The 14,994-nt window shown below is 37.4% G+C and overlaps 2 protein-coding genes across 2 annotated transcripts in view; both read left to right on the plus strand.

Moving 5' to 3' along the window:
• LOC128224902 (stomatin-like) overlaps positions 1–6,495 on the plus strand; it is a 7,118-nt gene extending 623 nt beyond the window's left edge. The window contains exons 2-9 of the mRNA XM_052934992.1: positions 1,421–1,539; positions 3,255–3,327; positions 3,456–3,538; positions 3,996–4,199; positions 4,757–4,812; positions 5,274–5,352; positions 5,562–5,674; positions 5,841–6,495. Coding sequence (XP_052790952.1) covers positions 1,421–1,539; positions 3,255–3,327; positions 3,456–3,538; positions 3,996–4,199; positions 4,757–4,812; positions 5,274–5,352; positions 5,562–5,674; positions 5,841–6,036 — 923 coding nt within the window. The 3' untranslated portion in view covers positions 6,037–6,495. The remainder of the gene's footprint in view (positions 1–1,420; positions 1,540–3,254; positions 3,328–3,455; positions 3,539–3,995; positions 4,200–4,756; positions 4,813–5,273; positions 5,353–5,561; positions 5,675–5,840) is intronic.
• A 2,991-nt stretch (positions 6,496–9,486) lies between these two features.
• Positions 9,487–14,994, plus strand: part of LOC128223421 (uncharacterized) — a 19,357-nt gene continuing 13,849 nt past the window's right edge. The window contains exon 1 of the mRNA XM_052932702.1: positions 9,487–9,554. Coding sequence (XP_052788662.1) covers positions 9,487–9,554 — 68 coding nt within the window. The remainder of the gene's footprint in view (positions 9,555–14,994) is intronic.

Raw genomic sequence — 14,994 nt, forward strand, 5'->3', positions numbered from 1 at the left:
ATGCAATCTACGCGTCATTTAATTTCCGTTTTCCAGTTATAGAAATATTTCTCGTGACAAAAACGTGACATCTAAAGGGACTTGCTCATGTTTTTGCACCAGAAATGAGGTTTCCCGGTAATGCCGCTGAAAACACTTATATTTAAATTATTTTACACTTTGATACCGAAATTGCAGAAAAAATACATTTAAAGTATTAAAAAAAAACCTGGCTGTAGTGGAGAGCGAACCCAAGGTGGTAATGTTAAGTAAAAACATATTAGAAAACCGTACCATATCCACTCGCCCACAAGGATTCATAGTTAGCTGATGGATGTTTTAACATTTATTGAATACATTGGTAGCATCAAATGTTAATGTAAAAAATCACGATACAGCGGTTTGTTTAATCGCGTTACCGTAACGATTTTTTTTTCTTCAAAATGGTGGACTTTTTTCAAAGACAATATTTAATGATATATCAACATTTGTTAAAGGGTTCCAGCCATCAGTATCTTTATTTTAATAATCTTAATGGCCAAAAGTAATGATTTGGTTAGGGTAGCATTATTTTTTAAAACAGGTAGTGTACGTAGGCATGTTTTTATTATTTTGTATATTAGGCTTTATATAAGATCGTTTGTGTCATCATTTGGGAAATGGCGTTTAAGTAATATTGTGTTTAAACGATAAAGCTTTAAAGGTCTCTAAAATACATTTCAAAACACACACACATTCAAGGTGTGTTTTTACCAACGGACTATAAAATATTATCATGCCATGCGCGGGTCCAGGAATTGACGTTAGAGGGGGCGTAGCTTAGGGAGCGCAATGTTTTGACCTGCACCCCTCCCTCAAAACTCAAAACTGAAATGCATATGGCATACATTGTTGGGCGGGGGGCTGAGTTTACTCGCTGAAGAACATTTTAACAATTGCTTGTCCTAAATGGTACATTTTGAGCTTATTTTATTACTTTTTTCTCTGAAATTGACATTCCCAATAAACTTGGACGATTTCTTTTCTTTCTTATTTTTTTTTTTTTTTTTTTGGGGGGGGGGGCTGATGCGCTCTCCCCCTCTTAAAGCGCTAACACATGCAGTTTCTGTCTTCTACATTCAGACCACAATGGAAGTAAGCTATTGTGATCATGGATATTTTCTGGTGACCTGACATGCATCATGTATTTTTTGGTATTCTACTTTTATGTTGAATGTTTTGACGAGAGCAAAATCCTAATGCGAATCTGACTTAAGCAGATATATGGTTTGAAAATTGAAACAGATGGATCTGGGTGCCATATGTGGCTATTCATGGTTGGTTTAGAGCTAAGCTGGATACTGTTAAATGCATTATGTGTCTTTGCCTATCGGACGCCCATTAAGAATCCTACATCATAGTTTCACCATGTTTTATTTGTGTCATGTGATTTATGTTTCAGACGACATCGAGGGATTTGACGAGTCGACACATTATGGAGTATGTGGCTACGTCCTCGTGGCAATGGCCAGCCTCATTCTGATTCTTTTCTTCCCGTTCTCTCTCATATGGAGTCTCAAGGTAAGTACATGCGTTTTACGTACATTTCACAGGGGCGGATCTAGGATGTGACGTCAGAGGGGGCGTACCTAAGAGGCTCAACCTTTTGCCTTGCGTCCCTCCCTTCGAATCGAAATCTAATTGGATTTAAAGTGTTGGCAGGGGGGGGGGTGTATTTGGGTACTCCTCCTAGCAATTTCTAATCCGAAATGATGCTTTTTGATCGTATTTTATTACTTCTGTCTCCTATATTAGTAAAATGAAAACTGGGGCTATTAAAGGGGGAGGGAGGGGGGGGGGGGTCATCGCTTCTGGTTAGTGTGTCATGTTAAACAAATAAAACGCATCATGCAAGGAGGATATTTCAAAAGAATGGCAAAAATTGTTTTAATATGTAATACATGTCTTATAACCTTCTGGTAGTATAAGCGACTTGTAGTTTATCGAAGGTAAACCAAGCATTACCTTCTATATTACTAAACCAAGCCATTTGCTCTATTTTACTCAACCAAACACTGCATTCTATATTACTAAACCAAACCATGTGCTCTATATTACTAATCCAAACATTGCATTCTATATTACTAAACCAAGCATTATATTCTATATTACTCAACCAAACACTACCTTTTATATAACTAAAACAAGCCATGTGTTCTTTATAACTCAACCAAACACTACATTCTATATTACTACCTTCGGCGTCACTAAACCCACCCCTTCATTCAGTGTCGGTAAACCCACCCCTTCTTTCGGCGTCACTAAACCCACCCCTACATTCGGCGTCACTAAACCCACCCCTACATTCGGCGTCACTAAACCCACCCCTACATTCGAAGTCACTAAACCCATCCCTACATTCAGTGCCGGTAAACCCACCCCTACATTCAGTGTCGGTAAACCCACCCCTACATTCGATGTTCCTAAACCCACCCCAACATTCAGTGCCGGTAAACCCACCCCTACATTCAGTGTCGGTAAACCCAACCCTACATTCAGTGCCGGTAAACCCACCCCAACATACAGTGCCGGTAAACCCACCCCTACATTCAGTGCCGGTAAACCCACCCTACATTCAGTGCCGGTAAAACCACCCATACATTCAGTGCCGGTAGACCCATCCCTGCATTCAGTGTCGGTAGACCCACCCTACATTCAGTGCCGGCAAACCCACCCCTACATTCAGTGCCGGTAAACCCACCCCTACATTCAGTGCCGGTAAACCCACCCCTACATTCAGTGCCGGTAAACCCACCCCTACATTCAGTGTCAGTAGACCCACCCCTACATTCAGTGTCGATAGACCCACCCCTACATTCGGTGTTACTAAACCCACACCTACATTCAGTCTCAATTAACCCACACCTACATTCAGTCTCAATAAACCAACCCCTACATTAAGTGTCACTTAAACAACCCCTATGCAATCTATGTTTCTAAACCAACCCCTACAATCCATGTTAATATACCAACCCCTACAGTCTATGTTACTATACCAAATCCTACAATCTATTTTACTATACCAACTCCTACAATCTATGCTACTAAACCAACCCATACAATCAATGTTACTAAACAAACCCCTGGAACCAATGGTACTATACCCACCCCTACATTTGGTGTCACTAAACCAACCCGTACATTCACTTTTACTTATCAAACACTTGCATTCGGTGTAAATAAACTACCCCCTACAACCAATGTTACTTAACAAACCCGTACATTCGGTGTTACAGGTGGTACAGGAGTACGAACGTGCGGTGATTTTCCGGCTAGGTCGCATAAAGGGACGAAGAGCACAGGGACCAGGTAAGTTAGATGTATACACATTGGGCACAATCCTCATAAATCTTTAGGACATGGCATGGCCGTCCGGTCCAAAGACAAAAGTCGTTTGACCCCATGTTGTTAAATCCCTATTTGTTCCTGTGTTTCAGGCCTGTTTTTCCTGATGCCTTGTGTGGACACCTTCATCAAGGTGGACCTGCGCACATTTACATTCAATATCCCACCACAGGAGGTAGGCGAAGTTGGCTTTGTCTATGTAGTTCAATTTGAGTTTGAATGTTCGTGTCATTATCATTAGAATGGTGTTTGAAGGGTTCGTTGAATTTACAAGTTTACTTAAACGTACCAGGTGTATAATATTAATACAAAGAATGTGACGTTATGCTTTAGCGAAATTCGCAAAAGATCAGTAACGTTTCCGAAAAATTCAAATTCAAACAACCTTGACGGTGAATGATATAATAGCATGTGCTTAAGTCTTGGAGCTATTGTATTTCTCATAGAAAGGAATCACATACATTGCTTTACAGTAGAGTATAGTCCATATAAACAGCCACGTCAGGGTCTTTTGTTTTGGCGACTTTACGTTGAGGGAAACATAATGAAGTCAAAATGGTAAAAAAGCTCCCTTGTCGCGCATTATTGTGGCTACTATAAGGTCGAACTAAATACTTCTTTTCAATTATCAGATTCTGACCAGAGACTCAGTGACTGTTGTGGTGGACGCTGTAATCTACGCACGTATTTACGATGCCACCATGGCAACGGTGAATATCAAGGACGCGCGTGGGTCAACGAACCTGCTAGGGGCGACAACTCTCAGAACGATGCTGGGAACTGTCGGCCTCTCGGAAATTTTGTCGGACAGAGATAGAATTGATAGGGACATGCAGGTAGATCATTTCATAACCCTTGTCGAATGAATCCATGAGCCGTTTCTTAAAACTTTATTTACGTTAACAACGTTGTTACGTCATCGTCATAAACTTGCAAATCTATACTTTTTTAAGACAACTATTTCACCTCTTCTGGTTTATTTGATAATTTTAGCACATCATAATACTTATATTTAGATTTAAAATATAGACACTGGTGAAGTGGTATTGGGGTATAGGTGTCCGCCTCTCATCCAAGAAGATGTGGTTTTGCTTTCCACCAGGGGTACTTTCTCTTGGTGATTCAAAAAATACTCAGAACTGGTTTTTACCCAGGAAACGGACCCGAGAGTGAATTAAATCAGCTTACAACTACCTTCACATTCGAGTTAGATAAACCATGTCAGACAAAGACACGGCCCTCAAAAATTACAAAAATAACTCGCATGGGGACTTTCCAAAAGTGCGTTCAGTGCTTTGATTTTCAGAAAATGTTTCGTTCCGACTTCCAAACACAATTATTATTCTGATACCATTTTGTTTCGGAAACATTTCATAGTCTGTTTTTATTTCAGAACACATTAGACAATGCAACACATTACTGGGGAGTCAAAGTGGAGAGGGTTGAAATGTAAGATCTTGTTTGAAAAAATATATTATTTTGCCTCACCATTTTATGCCCAATGTACGTGAATGTATACATTAAACAAGGGCAAACCACAGTGAAATATAGTTTTATTGCAAAGCAAACATTTCAAAACTTGTAGTCCGGCTGTCATATGGGGGTATTTTAGCTAAACCTGGCATGGCGTTGTATATTTTGTTTGCATTGTTTGCAAAGCTCACATACAATATCCGATTGATGGCTACTAATCGGTTTCTTTATTTGAATGTCTGATATACCAAAATATGCACACAAAAATAAAATCTTTACACCGCCATGCAGGGTTCTGGACTTCGGCTGCCAGACTATTGCGATTGGGAACCTCGCACTTGCAATGCAACACTTGTGTGTTACAAGTATATTTGTCATTGCACATTTTCCTATCTAAATAATGTGCATAAAACAACTTCATGTTGCACATGTTTCAGCAAGGACGTACGGCTACCTATTCAGATGCAGCGCGCCATGGCGGCGGAAGCTGAAGCCGGCAGGATGGCCAGGGCAAAGGTAACTGCAAAAGTTTGTTGTACGTTTCAAAGGCCCTTTTGTTTGTCAAGCAATTTTCCTACGCCCTTGGATCACAAAGAAAGTGTATAAACCTAAAAGCGTTAGTTTCCCAATGGTTACGCTGGATCATAAACGCAGCACGTAAAGCTATCAAATGCAATGAGCGATTGTTTCTCTTTAGATAATTAATATTCTGTTTTTACGTGTAGGTGATATCCGCGGAAGGCGAGATGAAGGCGGCCCGGAGTATCAAGCAGGCCGCGGATGTCCTCCAGGAATCACCGGCATCAATTCAGCTCAGATATTTACAGACCCTTCACAGGTGATTTTACTAATGACTACCTTGTATTTTCAATATTGATATTTTGGAACAAATTAAGTCAAAACGTCCTCATATTAGTCAAAACGTCTTGACATTAGTCTAAACGTCTCATACTCACGTTCCCAATTGCGACTTAAAACCGTTAATTTTATGTTTTATCCTTCAGCATATCCGAAGAGCAGAACCACACAATTGTTTTCCCTTTACCGGCGAGTTTATTCCAAAACGCCCAGACTGCCTTACCGAGACTACTCGGAGCCGGGATGCAGGAACAAAAGATTGTCCAGGGAACCAAGGGTACCGAAAGTGCTGAACAACCGCTGGTGACGGTGATGGACACTGAAGTTAACACCCCGTTTTAATTCAATATTGCTTGTTTTTGAAGTTTCTCCGCCGGATGCTTGCAATACTTATTTGTGCAGCTTTGCTTACGTGTAGCGATCCACCGACCGGATACACATGGAATAACGATTGTATTAAAGAACAACAGATTTATTTGTATTGAACATATGTATCAACTTAAAGTACAAATACTTAATGATGTTAAATGAATCTTTATAAACATATGTGTTTGATGTATACCACCCCGATGGTAGAATTTTCTTGATAATTATTTGGGAAGAACGCTTAAAAAAAGAACTTGTCCCTTTATGGAAATTATGTCATACTGGTTTTCAAACGTTGTTTTTTCAAATTTCATTTATGTAAAGGGACTGTTTATCATAGCCATAATATATAAAGGTGTCTAACTTTTGTATGCATGATTTTAAATTCTAGAAATAAATGATATTATTGTTTTTGCGAATAAATTTTAGAATAATTATATTGTTACCATTTAAAGTGGTTTATAACATGTTTGAATAAAACATGTTTGCATTTCAGAGACTAATTGGATAAATAAAAAAAAATCGTCCCATCTACGCCAATTGCAATGGGCTACACTAAACCAATTTTATTTTCTTATCTTTGACACGCCATCTAATACAGTGACTATAGTGTGCATGTATATTCATAACATAATTAATCAGTTTTGAATCTTGTCACAGACTATTGGAAATACGGCAACTTCAAGGTTTTGATATGCGCGAGTTGTGGATATTCTTATTGTGTTGTTGTTATTGTTGTTGTTTAACTCTCAATGCGGAACAAACTGACGATGTTGCTGATCTAAAGAGAGATATAGAACAGCTTAAGGCGATGATGAAGGAGTACATGAAGGACATTTCTGAACTCAGAGAATTACGAGCCATTGACAATAACCGGTTGGAACATTTGGGAAGAGTTAACTCCGAGTTACAACACACGGTTTCAGAATTGGGCGCCGAGAATTTATACTTTAAGGAACAGCTTAGACTACAAGAAAGCAATTGTAAGTCACTGATTAATTGCCTATTTCAATTCCGAGGGAGGGACGCAATTAAAAAGGTTACGGCCCTAACTTACATCCCCTCTAATGTGGAATCCTGGATCCGCCCCTATGTATAATTGGTAAAACATATTCTACTTCATGTGCATGTAATCAGTTCCGAAAATCAGGCAAAATAGAAATAAAATAACAATTTCAAAACAGATTTCCAACGCAAAGAAAAAATCTAATAAAAGTATCCTTTTGAAAATCAACACAATTGGAAAGTTTGTAATTTTTTAAAGTTTGCTTGAGGAGAGCTACGGATTTTTATACTGTTCCATAAGTCCTCATATATATGGATGCGTGTGCAATGTTAACTATATTAAAGTTGTCCTTATGAGACATGCATACAAATCATCACACTATTGTGACATAAAGAAAGTGTGCATTTTTTCTAAACAACGCATATCTACCCTTCAGCTCTGCCAACTCCCCCAGCCTCCAGGAAGCGGTTTCGTGACGCCGGACGCGCAGGTGGCCTTCTCCGTGCACGTCGCCGGTCCACAATTTACCCGGCAAACAAGGCCAAGATCCCTTACAATACAGTGGATATTGACTTAGGCATGTGGAGTTTTATACAACCCTTGTGTCGTATTAATTTAGACGTAGAATTTTACATTTAGATTTTATGGTAGATTTGGAACGTTTGCTGGTCTAAAATAATAGCCGCAAAAGAATTTGCCTTTCAAAAAAGTCGTAAAAATCACTCCACGTACAATTATTTGGAATGAATGTTTGCTTAATTGGCGTAATCAAAAATGCACAATACAGTATATAGTGTAAATCATAATTTGGGCTTACACAACGGCTAATTACTTTGCACTGTAAACTTAACTGTTTGATCAAGATATTTTAGAGATACCATTTAAAAGGAAGTTAAAGAGGTCTTAGCACATGATGACGTGCCTGTACTATCCGCATGTAGGTAGCGGATATGACGTCAGTCAGCACGTGTTCACGTGCCCAGAGAACGGCGTGTATTTCTTCCATACGGGATTGTACGCACGAGGTCTAGACATCACCAAGGTCAATATCGTCAAAGGTAACAGACCCTTGAGAGAATAAATTTTGATTTTAAAACAAATGTATCCATAGGTGATACGTTATGAAAAACTTTCTGAGATTTGATATCAACCGATATCGAACGCTTGCGTTAAAATGCGTAATACATCAAATGTTACGACTGTGCCGTAAGATTTATGCACCAGTCAATTGTAACCACGCCCCCCCCCCAGTTCGGGAATTAGCGGGGACTTTCGGTCAAGCCTAGCCCGGGCAAGATCACTGCCCTGCGGGGACGAACTGCTGGTTAAATCCCCGCCAAATGCTCCCGCAACCCAGGGACCCTAATTAAGGCCCATTCCCCGCTATTTTTGGCGTGAAGACAAAACCACGGCATTCACCCGGCACTGCGGGGCCAACTGGAAAGTAAAAACACGGCCCGTTTCCCCGGCTATCCCCGGTATACCCCCGGGCCTGGGAGGGCCGTGGTTACAATTGACTGGTGCATAAGCGATAAAAGAAACAAAATAATCCATAGATATTACTTTCTACTATACTTTCTGAGATTTTATATAATCCCATATCAAACTCTTGCGATATAAAATGCGTACAAAATAAAACGTTTGTTTCCATTTATCTAACTATGGCTATTATTTTACTGCCGAATCAGAAGCTTGGTCTAAAAGTAGTTTAACCATTGTTTATTAAAATAAATATATGAAACATCTTTAAAAGAAGAAAATTTGGGCTGACTGTTCAGATGTTTATTAACAACTGTGTTGACGTAATCGCTGGTAATTTTAAAAACGTTACAACTCTTGAAGTAGTACACTTGTTATCTTTAGTATTTCACTCAAAATTTGAGACAAATGTTTCACCTGTACTTGTTCATATTTAAATGTGTGAGCACAACATCCAATATTTCACATTTAAAGGTTAGCAACGGTGTCGTTAATCGTGTTGTTAACTTAACAAATTATTGAACAATTGGCCCATTATGACAAATGTTCTATTGCAAAATTTGAGTAAACGTTTGAATAAATGCATCATAAACTATATTGTCACGATACTGAAAAACGTTATTCCGATCGACCTTCCCTTTTCGGAGATGTTTTTTACTTCAGTCCAAAACCAGACGTTAAAACTTGCACAATAGTGTACGCCCACTCCCCCATCCACACACAGACACACACTAGATTTGCTTGTGGTTAAAAAATGGAAATTATTAGAATTATATATGGCTTTTCTGACTGATTCACAATCCACCAATTTCTGCAGAGGGTACTAGCCTTACCATGGCTGGCACCAGAGGCGACAACACTGGGACGTGTACGACCAAGGAAGTAACTGTGTGGTGACGTCATGTAACCAAGGACAACGCGTGTGGGTTGAAGTGAGCAGCATGACCACGGGGGCGGTGGACGCCGGAAACAAGGCGACTTCGTTTACAGGCTTCCTGCTTTTCCAGTTGTAAAGACGCCTATTTCCTACAGTTATTATTTGAAACCGCATGGTCAAGTTTAAATTTTTATTTACACTGAACCTGACGTAAAATAAAGATATACTCATATGACACGCAGTCGTTATGCCAGACCTTGATTTTTTTAACTAAACTCGAATGCACTCATCTCAACAAGTCAAAATTGAGAGTATATATCAGATAATAGCATGACGACAATTTAAAATTGTGAGGTCAAAAATGTGGGTATATATCAGCTTATACCATGAAGGCAAGTCAAATTGAGAGTATATGTCAGCTAATGCCATGAAGGCAAGTCAAAAGTGTGGGTATATATCAGCTTATTGTGAGGTCAAAAGTGTGAATATATATCAGCTAATACCACGAACGCAAGTCTAAATTGTGAGGTCAAAAGTGTGAGTATATATCAGCTAATACCATGAACGCAAGTCTAAATTGTGAGGTCAAAAGTGTGAGTATATATCAGCTAATACCATGAACGCAAGTCTAAATTGTGAGGTCAAAAGTGTGAGTATATATCAGCTAATACCATGAACGCAAGTCTAAATTGTGAGGTCAAAAGTGTGAGTATATATCAGCTAATACCATGAACGCAAGTCAAAATTGCGAGGTCAAAAGTGTGAATATATATCAGCTAATACCACGAACGCAAGTCTAAATTGTGAGGTCAAAAGTGTGAATATATATCAGCTAATACCACGAACGCAAGTCTAAATTGTGAGGTCAAAAGTGTGAGTATATATCAGCTAATACCACGAACGCAAGTCTAAATTGCGAGGTCAAAAGTGTGAGTATATATCAGCTAATACCATGAACGCAAGTCTAAATTGTGAGGTCAAAAGTGTGAGTATATATCAGCTAATACCATGAACGCAAGTCTAAATTGTGAGGTCAAAAGTGTGAGTATATATCAGCTAATACCACGAACGCAAGTCTAAATTGTGAGGTCAAAAGTGTGAGTATATATCAGCTAATACCATGAACGCAAGTCTAAATTGTGAGGTCAAAAGTGTGAATATATATCAGCTAATACCATGAAGGCAAGTCAAAATTGCGAGGTCAAAAGTGTGAGTATATATCAGCTAATACCATGAAGGCAAGTCAAAATTGCGAGGTCAAAAGTGTGAGTATATATAAGTTAATGCCATGAAGGCAAGTCAAAATGGTGAGGTCAAAAGTGTGAGTATATATCAGCTAATACCATGAAGGCAAGTCAAAATTGTGAGGTCAAAAGTGTGAGTATATATCAGCTAATACCATGAAGGCAAGTCAAAATTGTGAGGTCAAAAGTGTGAATATATATCAGCTAATACCATGAAGGCAAGTCAAAATTGTGAGGTCAAAAGTGTGAATATATATCAGCTAATACCATGAAGGCAAGTCAAAATTGTGAGGTCAAAAGTGTGAGTATAATCAGCTAATACCATGAAGGCAAGTCAAAATTGTGAGGTCAAAAGTGTGAGTATATATCAGCTAATACCATGAAGGCAAGTCAAAATTGTGAGGTCAAAAGTGTGAACATATATCAGCTAATACCATGAAGGCAAGTCAAAATTGCGAGGTCAAAAGTGTGAGTATATATCAGCCAAAGCCATGAAGGCAAGTCAAAAGTGTGGGTAAATATCAGCTAGTGCCATGAAGGCAAGTCAAAATTGTGAGTATGTATCAGCTAATGCCATAAAGGCAAGTCAAAAGCGTGAGTTTTATCAGCTAATGCCATGAAGGCAAGTCAAAAGTTTTATCCTTCGTCACCGTCATCTACCGGATGTCCGCCCTTTCTGACGTTACCGTACATCTCCGACTCAAACGCTTTATTGATGTGGAATGACATCTTCTCTCAATATTGTTCCACATATGCTTTTACATATTTATATGGCATTTGAGCCATTTGATAACTTTTCTTCTCCGATATTGACATAAAAAGTAAACTTGGACCATTTTAGGAGGAGGGTTAGAAAAGGGCTTATCAGTCCATGAGATCATCAGGAAAATGAACCAGGCAATTAATAAACACTTAGCAGGCCATCCTTCTAGGCTGCTCAAGAGTACGTCAGACTACCTTCTTGCAAATGGTAGGAGTCCAATTCAACATCAAGGAGTCTCTGTTTAAGGGGAGATGATTTTGTAGCTAGCTTGTTGACAACACACATCTAGAGGCTAACAGCCAATCAAAATCAAAACATAATACAAATTTATAAATGTTATGTTTTTGTATTTGCTGTTTAGTACATACATTATGTAAACATACCATGAGTAACATAGATATTACAAACAATTACAGAGTACCACTGATATTCGGTGGTATAAGCACACTTAACATATATTTATTATGAGTTTGGAAGAATTAATTTAAAAGTTTTCATCTTATACAAAATATACATATACATATTATCCTAAAGACTTGTTTCATAATGTACTAAAATACTTGCAAGTAGATAAATAATGATCCAACTACATTTTAGGCGCGACACAACAATTTAGGTCTTTCAGACAAAATTGATATTTTTTAAATGAAGTTAAATCATAAAATGAACAAATTTGGCAGAAAATGTTATGTTTTGTATGCATTTAACTTTACGCTCAGTCAGTTGTTTATGAATAAAATACAATTATTTGTATAATTAAATGCATAATAAACGAATGAGTTTCCATAGCGACCAGTCATTTAAATAATAATGCTTAAATTTTCAGCATAAAAAAAGCAGTTGGCACTTATAAAGTTCAAAAACATATTGACAAATTTCTTATTTTGTGATATCTAAAGACATATCTCGCAAATAAATGTTTGGAGGGAAACAGCATTAACCATGATTTAAATACAAAAATGTATAAAATGCAACCTCCATGAAGCTACACTAACATACTGTTTCGCTCACATTTTTCTAAATGTAATGATATTAGCTTGAAATAGATGGATTAGAAAGACAGAAAAATGTATAAAATTATATCAAAATTGTTAAAAAAAAAAATTGTCAGAAGAATTCCCGTCATGGCCCATTTAAAACATACACTTGTCTTAATTGTTTACAAAACACAATCTTGAAAGTCTACACATAAAAAACATTCGTATTATTAACATATATATATTTAAATGCTATACTTCTACCTTTATATTTTAATACTATCTCTATTGTATAATATAGGGCATAACATTTCAATATGATTATAGGCAGCGTTGTACACTAACAGTGTCCCCGTTGTACACTAACAGTGTCCCCGTTGTACACTAACAGTGTCCCCGTTGTACACTAACAGTGTCCCCGTTGTACACTAACAGTGTCCCCGTTGTACACTAACAGTGTCCCCGTTGTACACTAACAGTGTCCCCGTTGTACACTAACAGTGTCCCCGGATCCAGAGAACACCAATTATACTGAAGGGACGACCAACTAGTCAGGCATCCCAAAGGAACACCCAGCATCGGCAACCATGATACTTTTTTTTTTCGTTTTACACTCAATAATGAATACTGTGGGATAATTGACTGACAAAATCTCGTTTTAAGGAACATGCATGAGTCAGGGGAGACAACTCTCTTTTCCATGAAAGGATGTTAAAATTAAACACTCTTAAAACAAATCTAAATTGTCAGTTGGCTCAACAGGCGAGTGGTCTTCGTGGCTCTTATAGTAAACTGGTTGACCAAGTTCACTTCAAGCAATCACCATAATATTTTTTCAGTGTCTGTGCATATTTCTGCATTGGTACCTTGCGGAATCAATGAAACTGCCTCATTATTATTCATGATTACGAGATTTTCCAAACCAAATTGCCCATGGTACACATATAAGCAAAGCGCAGCAGTGTATCAGGGCTATCCAACGATGCCGGACACCGTAAATTTTATGCATTAAGATAGATAGGAACCTTAAAGACACATTAATTACAAGCATGTGACTGGACGCCAATAATAAACTAAACTGTAGAATTGAAGAGCTTTTCTACACCATACTTAATACAATCTTTTTGGTTAGCCTTAAGAACTGGTGTAAACACATTAGAGAAATTAGAGAAAAACATGTCCAAATTTTAACTTGGACACCGGACTTCAGGAAAGAAACTTGATTGCAGTTTCTGGTGTCCCTTCAGAATCCGGGGAAATATAGTTAGTATTGACCCATGTATATGTGATGGGGTTTTTTATAACTGGTATTCTCTCTTACTCTATTTGATGACAACAATTAAAGTCAGTATGATATAAGAATTATCAGTTATTTGAGTGACCTAATATATTACTTGTATGAAAAAAGGCCTATAAATATATACTAGTGGATGTAATATGTTTTGCATATAAGGCAAATACTTATGTAATCACTAAAGAAATGACACAATACTATTTTTCTATATTGGTAAGTTATAATATACTAAGTCTATCTCATAACACTGGCCATCAGATTAATTATAAAAAATCAATTTGAAAGTTGAATACAAAAATATAAAATATCAATTCATACTGGCTTGACAAATATTGTAACAATACATTGTACAAAAAGGAACTATTTCCCCTTATTATAAAACAGATAAATTGAACAATAATATACGCGAAAATACACAAATAACAAAAAGAGTTGGGTTATGGCAATTATGAAGAAATGATCTAAAAAATAAAAATTAATATCACCTTTTTGTTGAGTTCAACTATGAAACAGGGGCGCTTCAGCGAGAATGCCATCGCATGCCTGTTGAATTGTTTTGTTTTGTTGGAAGGGGCACAACTTGATAAAATCAGAGTCGTGGACCTTGCTCTACATGTTTGTATCATCTCTGGTAAACATTTGTAAAAAGTTTCATTTGAATACCTTGGAACGTTTTTTATATGTTATGGCCAAGTTTGTAGTTTTTGCATGCAGACAGCACCAAACCAATCACCCTAGCCCAAACGCTTTTCATACAAAAAGGGGCTATTAAAAACAATTACGGTATCATTTATTGCAATTCAATTTAACTTACCTTTGTATATTGCAATATGATAACAATCTTCAAAAACTATTTTGCATGGAGAATAGTAAAGTTCTACATTGAAATCTTTATGAGATAAAACATTTCATACAATTTAAAAATATAACAAGAGTAGACATAAGAGCAGACAAACATGAATATGCCATGGCTGTAACAAAATCCAGGCCATACACAAAGCTGTATGCATGGCTATAACTAAAACTCGGGCGGTACACTGTACCACAAAAAAAATGATTGCTTCACATTTTTAAATGTTTTTAAAGTTGTTTTTTTAATCCTGAATTTTGCGCAATAGGCGATTTGTTAATTTTAACATTTATCATGATAAACCTTAGTTTCAGTTTTAAGATGTGCTTTTACAGTTGATCATTGCCTGCCATACATCTGCCTCACAGGAAAATTGTAAAACAGATTAAAACAGATTAACTTTTATAAAATGCATTTATTAGAAATTTATTTTCTTAAATAAAG

The sequence above is a fragment of the Mya arenaria genome, chromosome 17 (genome assembly GCF_026914265.1).
Source record: "Mya arenaria isolate MELC-2E11 chromosome 17, ASM2691426v1".
NCBI lineage: Eukaryota > Metazoa > Mollusca > Bivalvia > Myida > Myidae > Mya > Mya arenaria.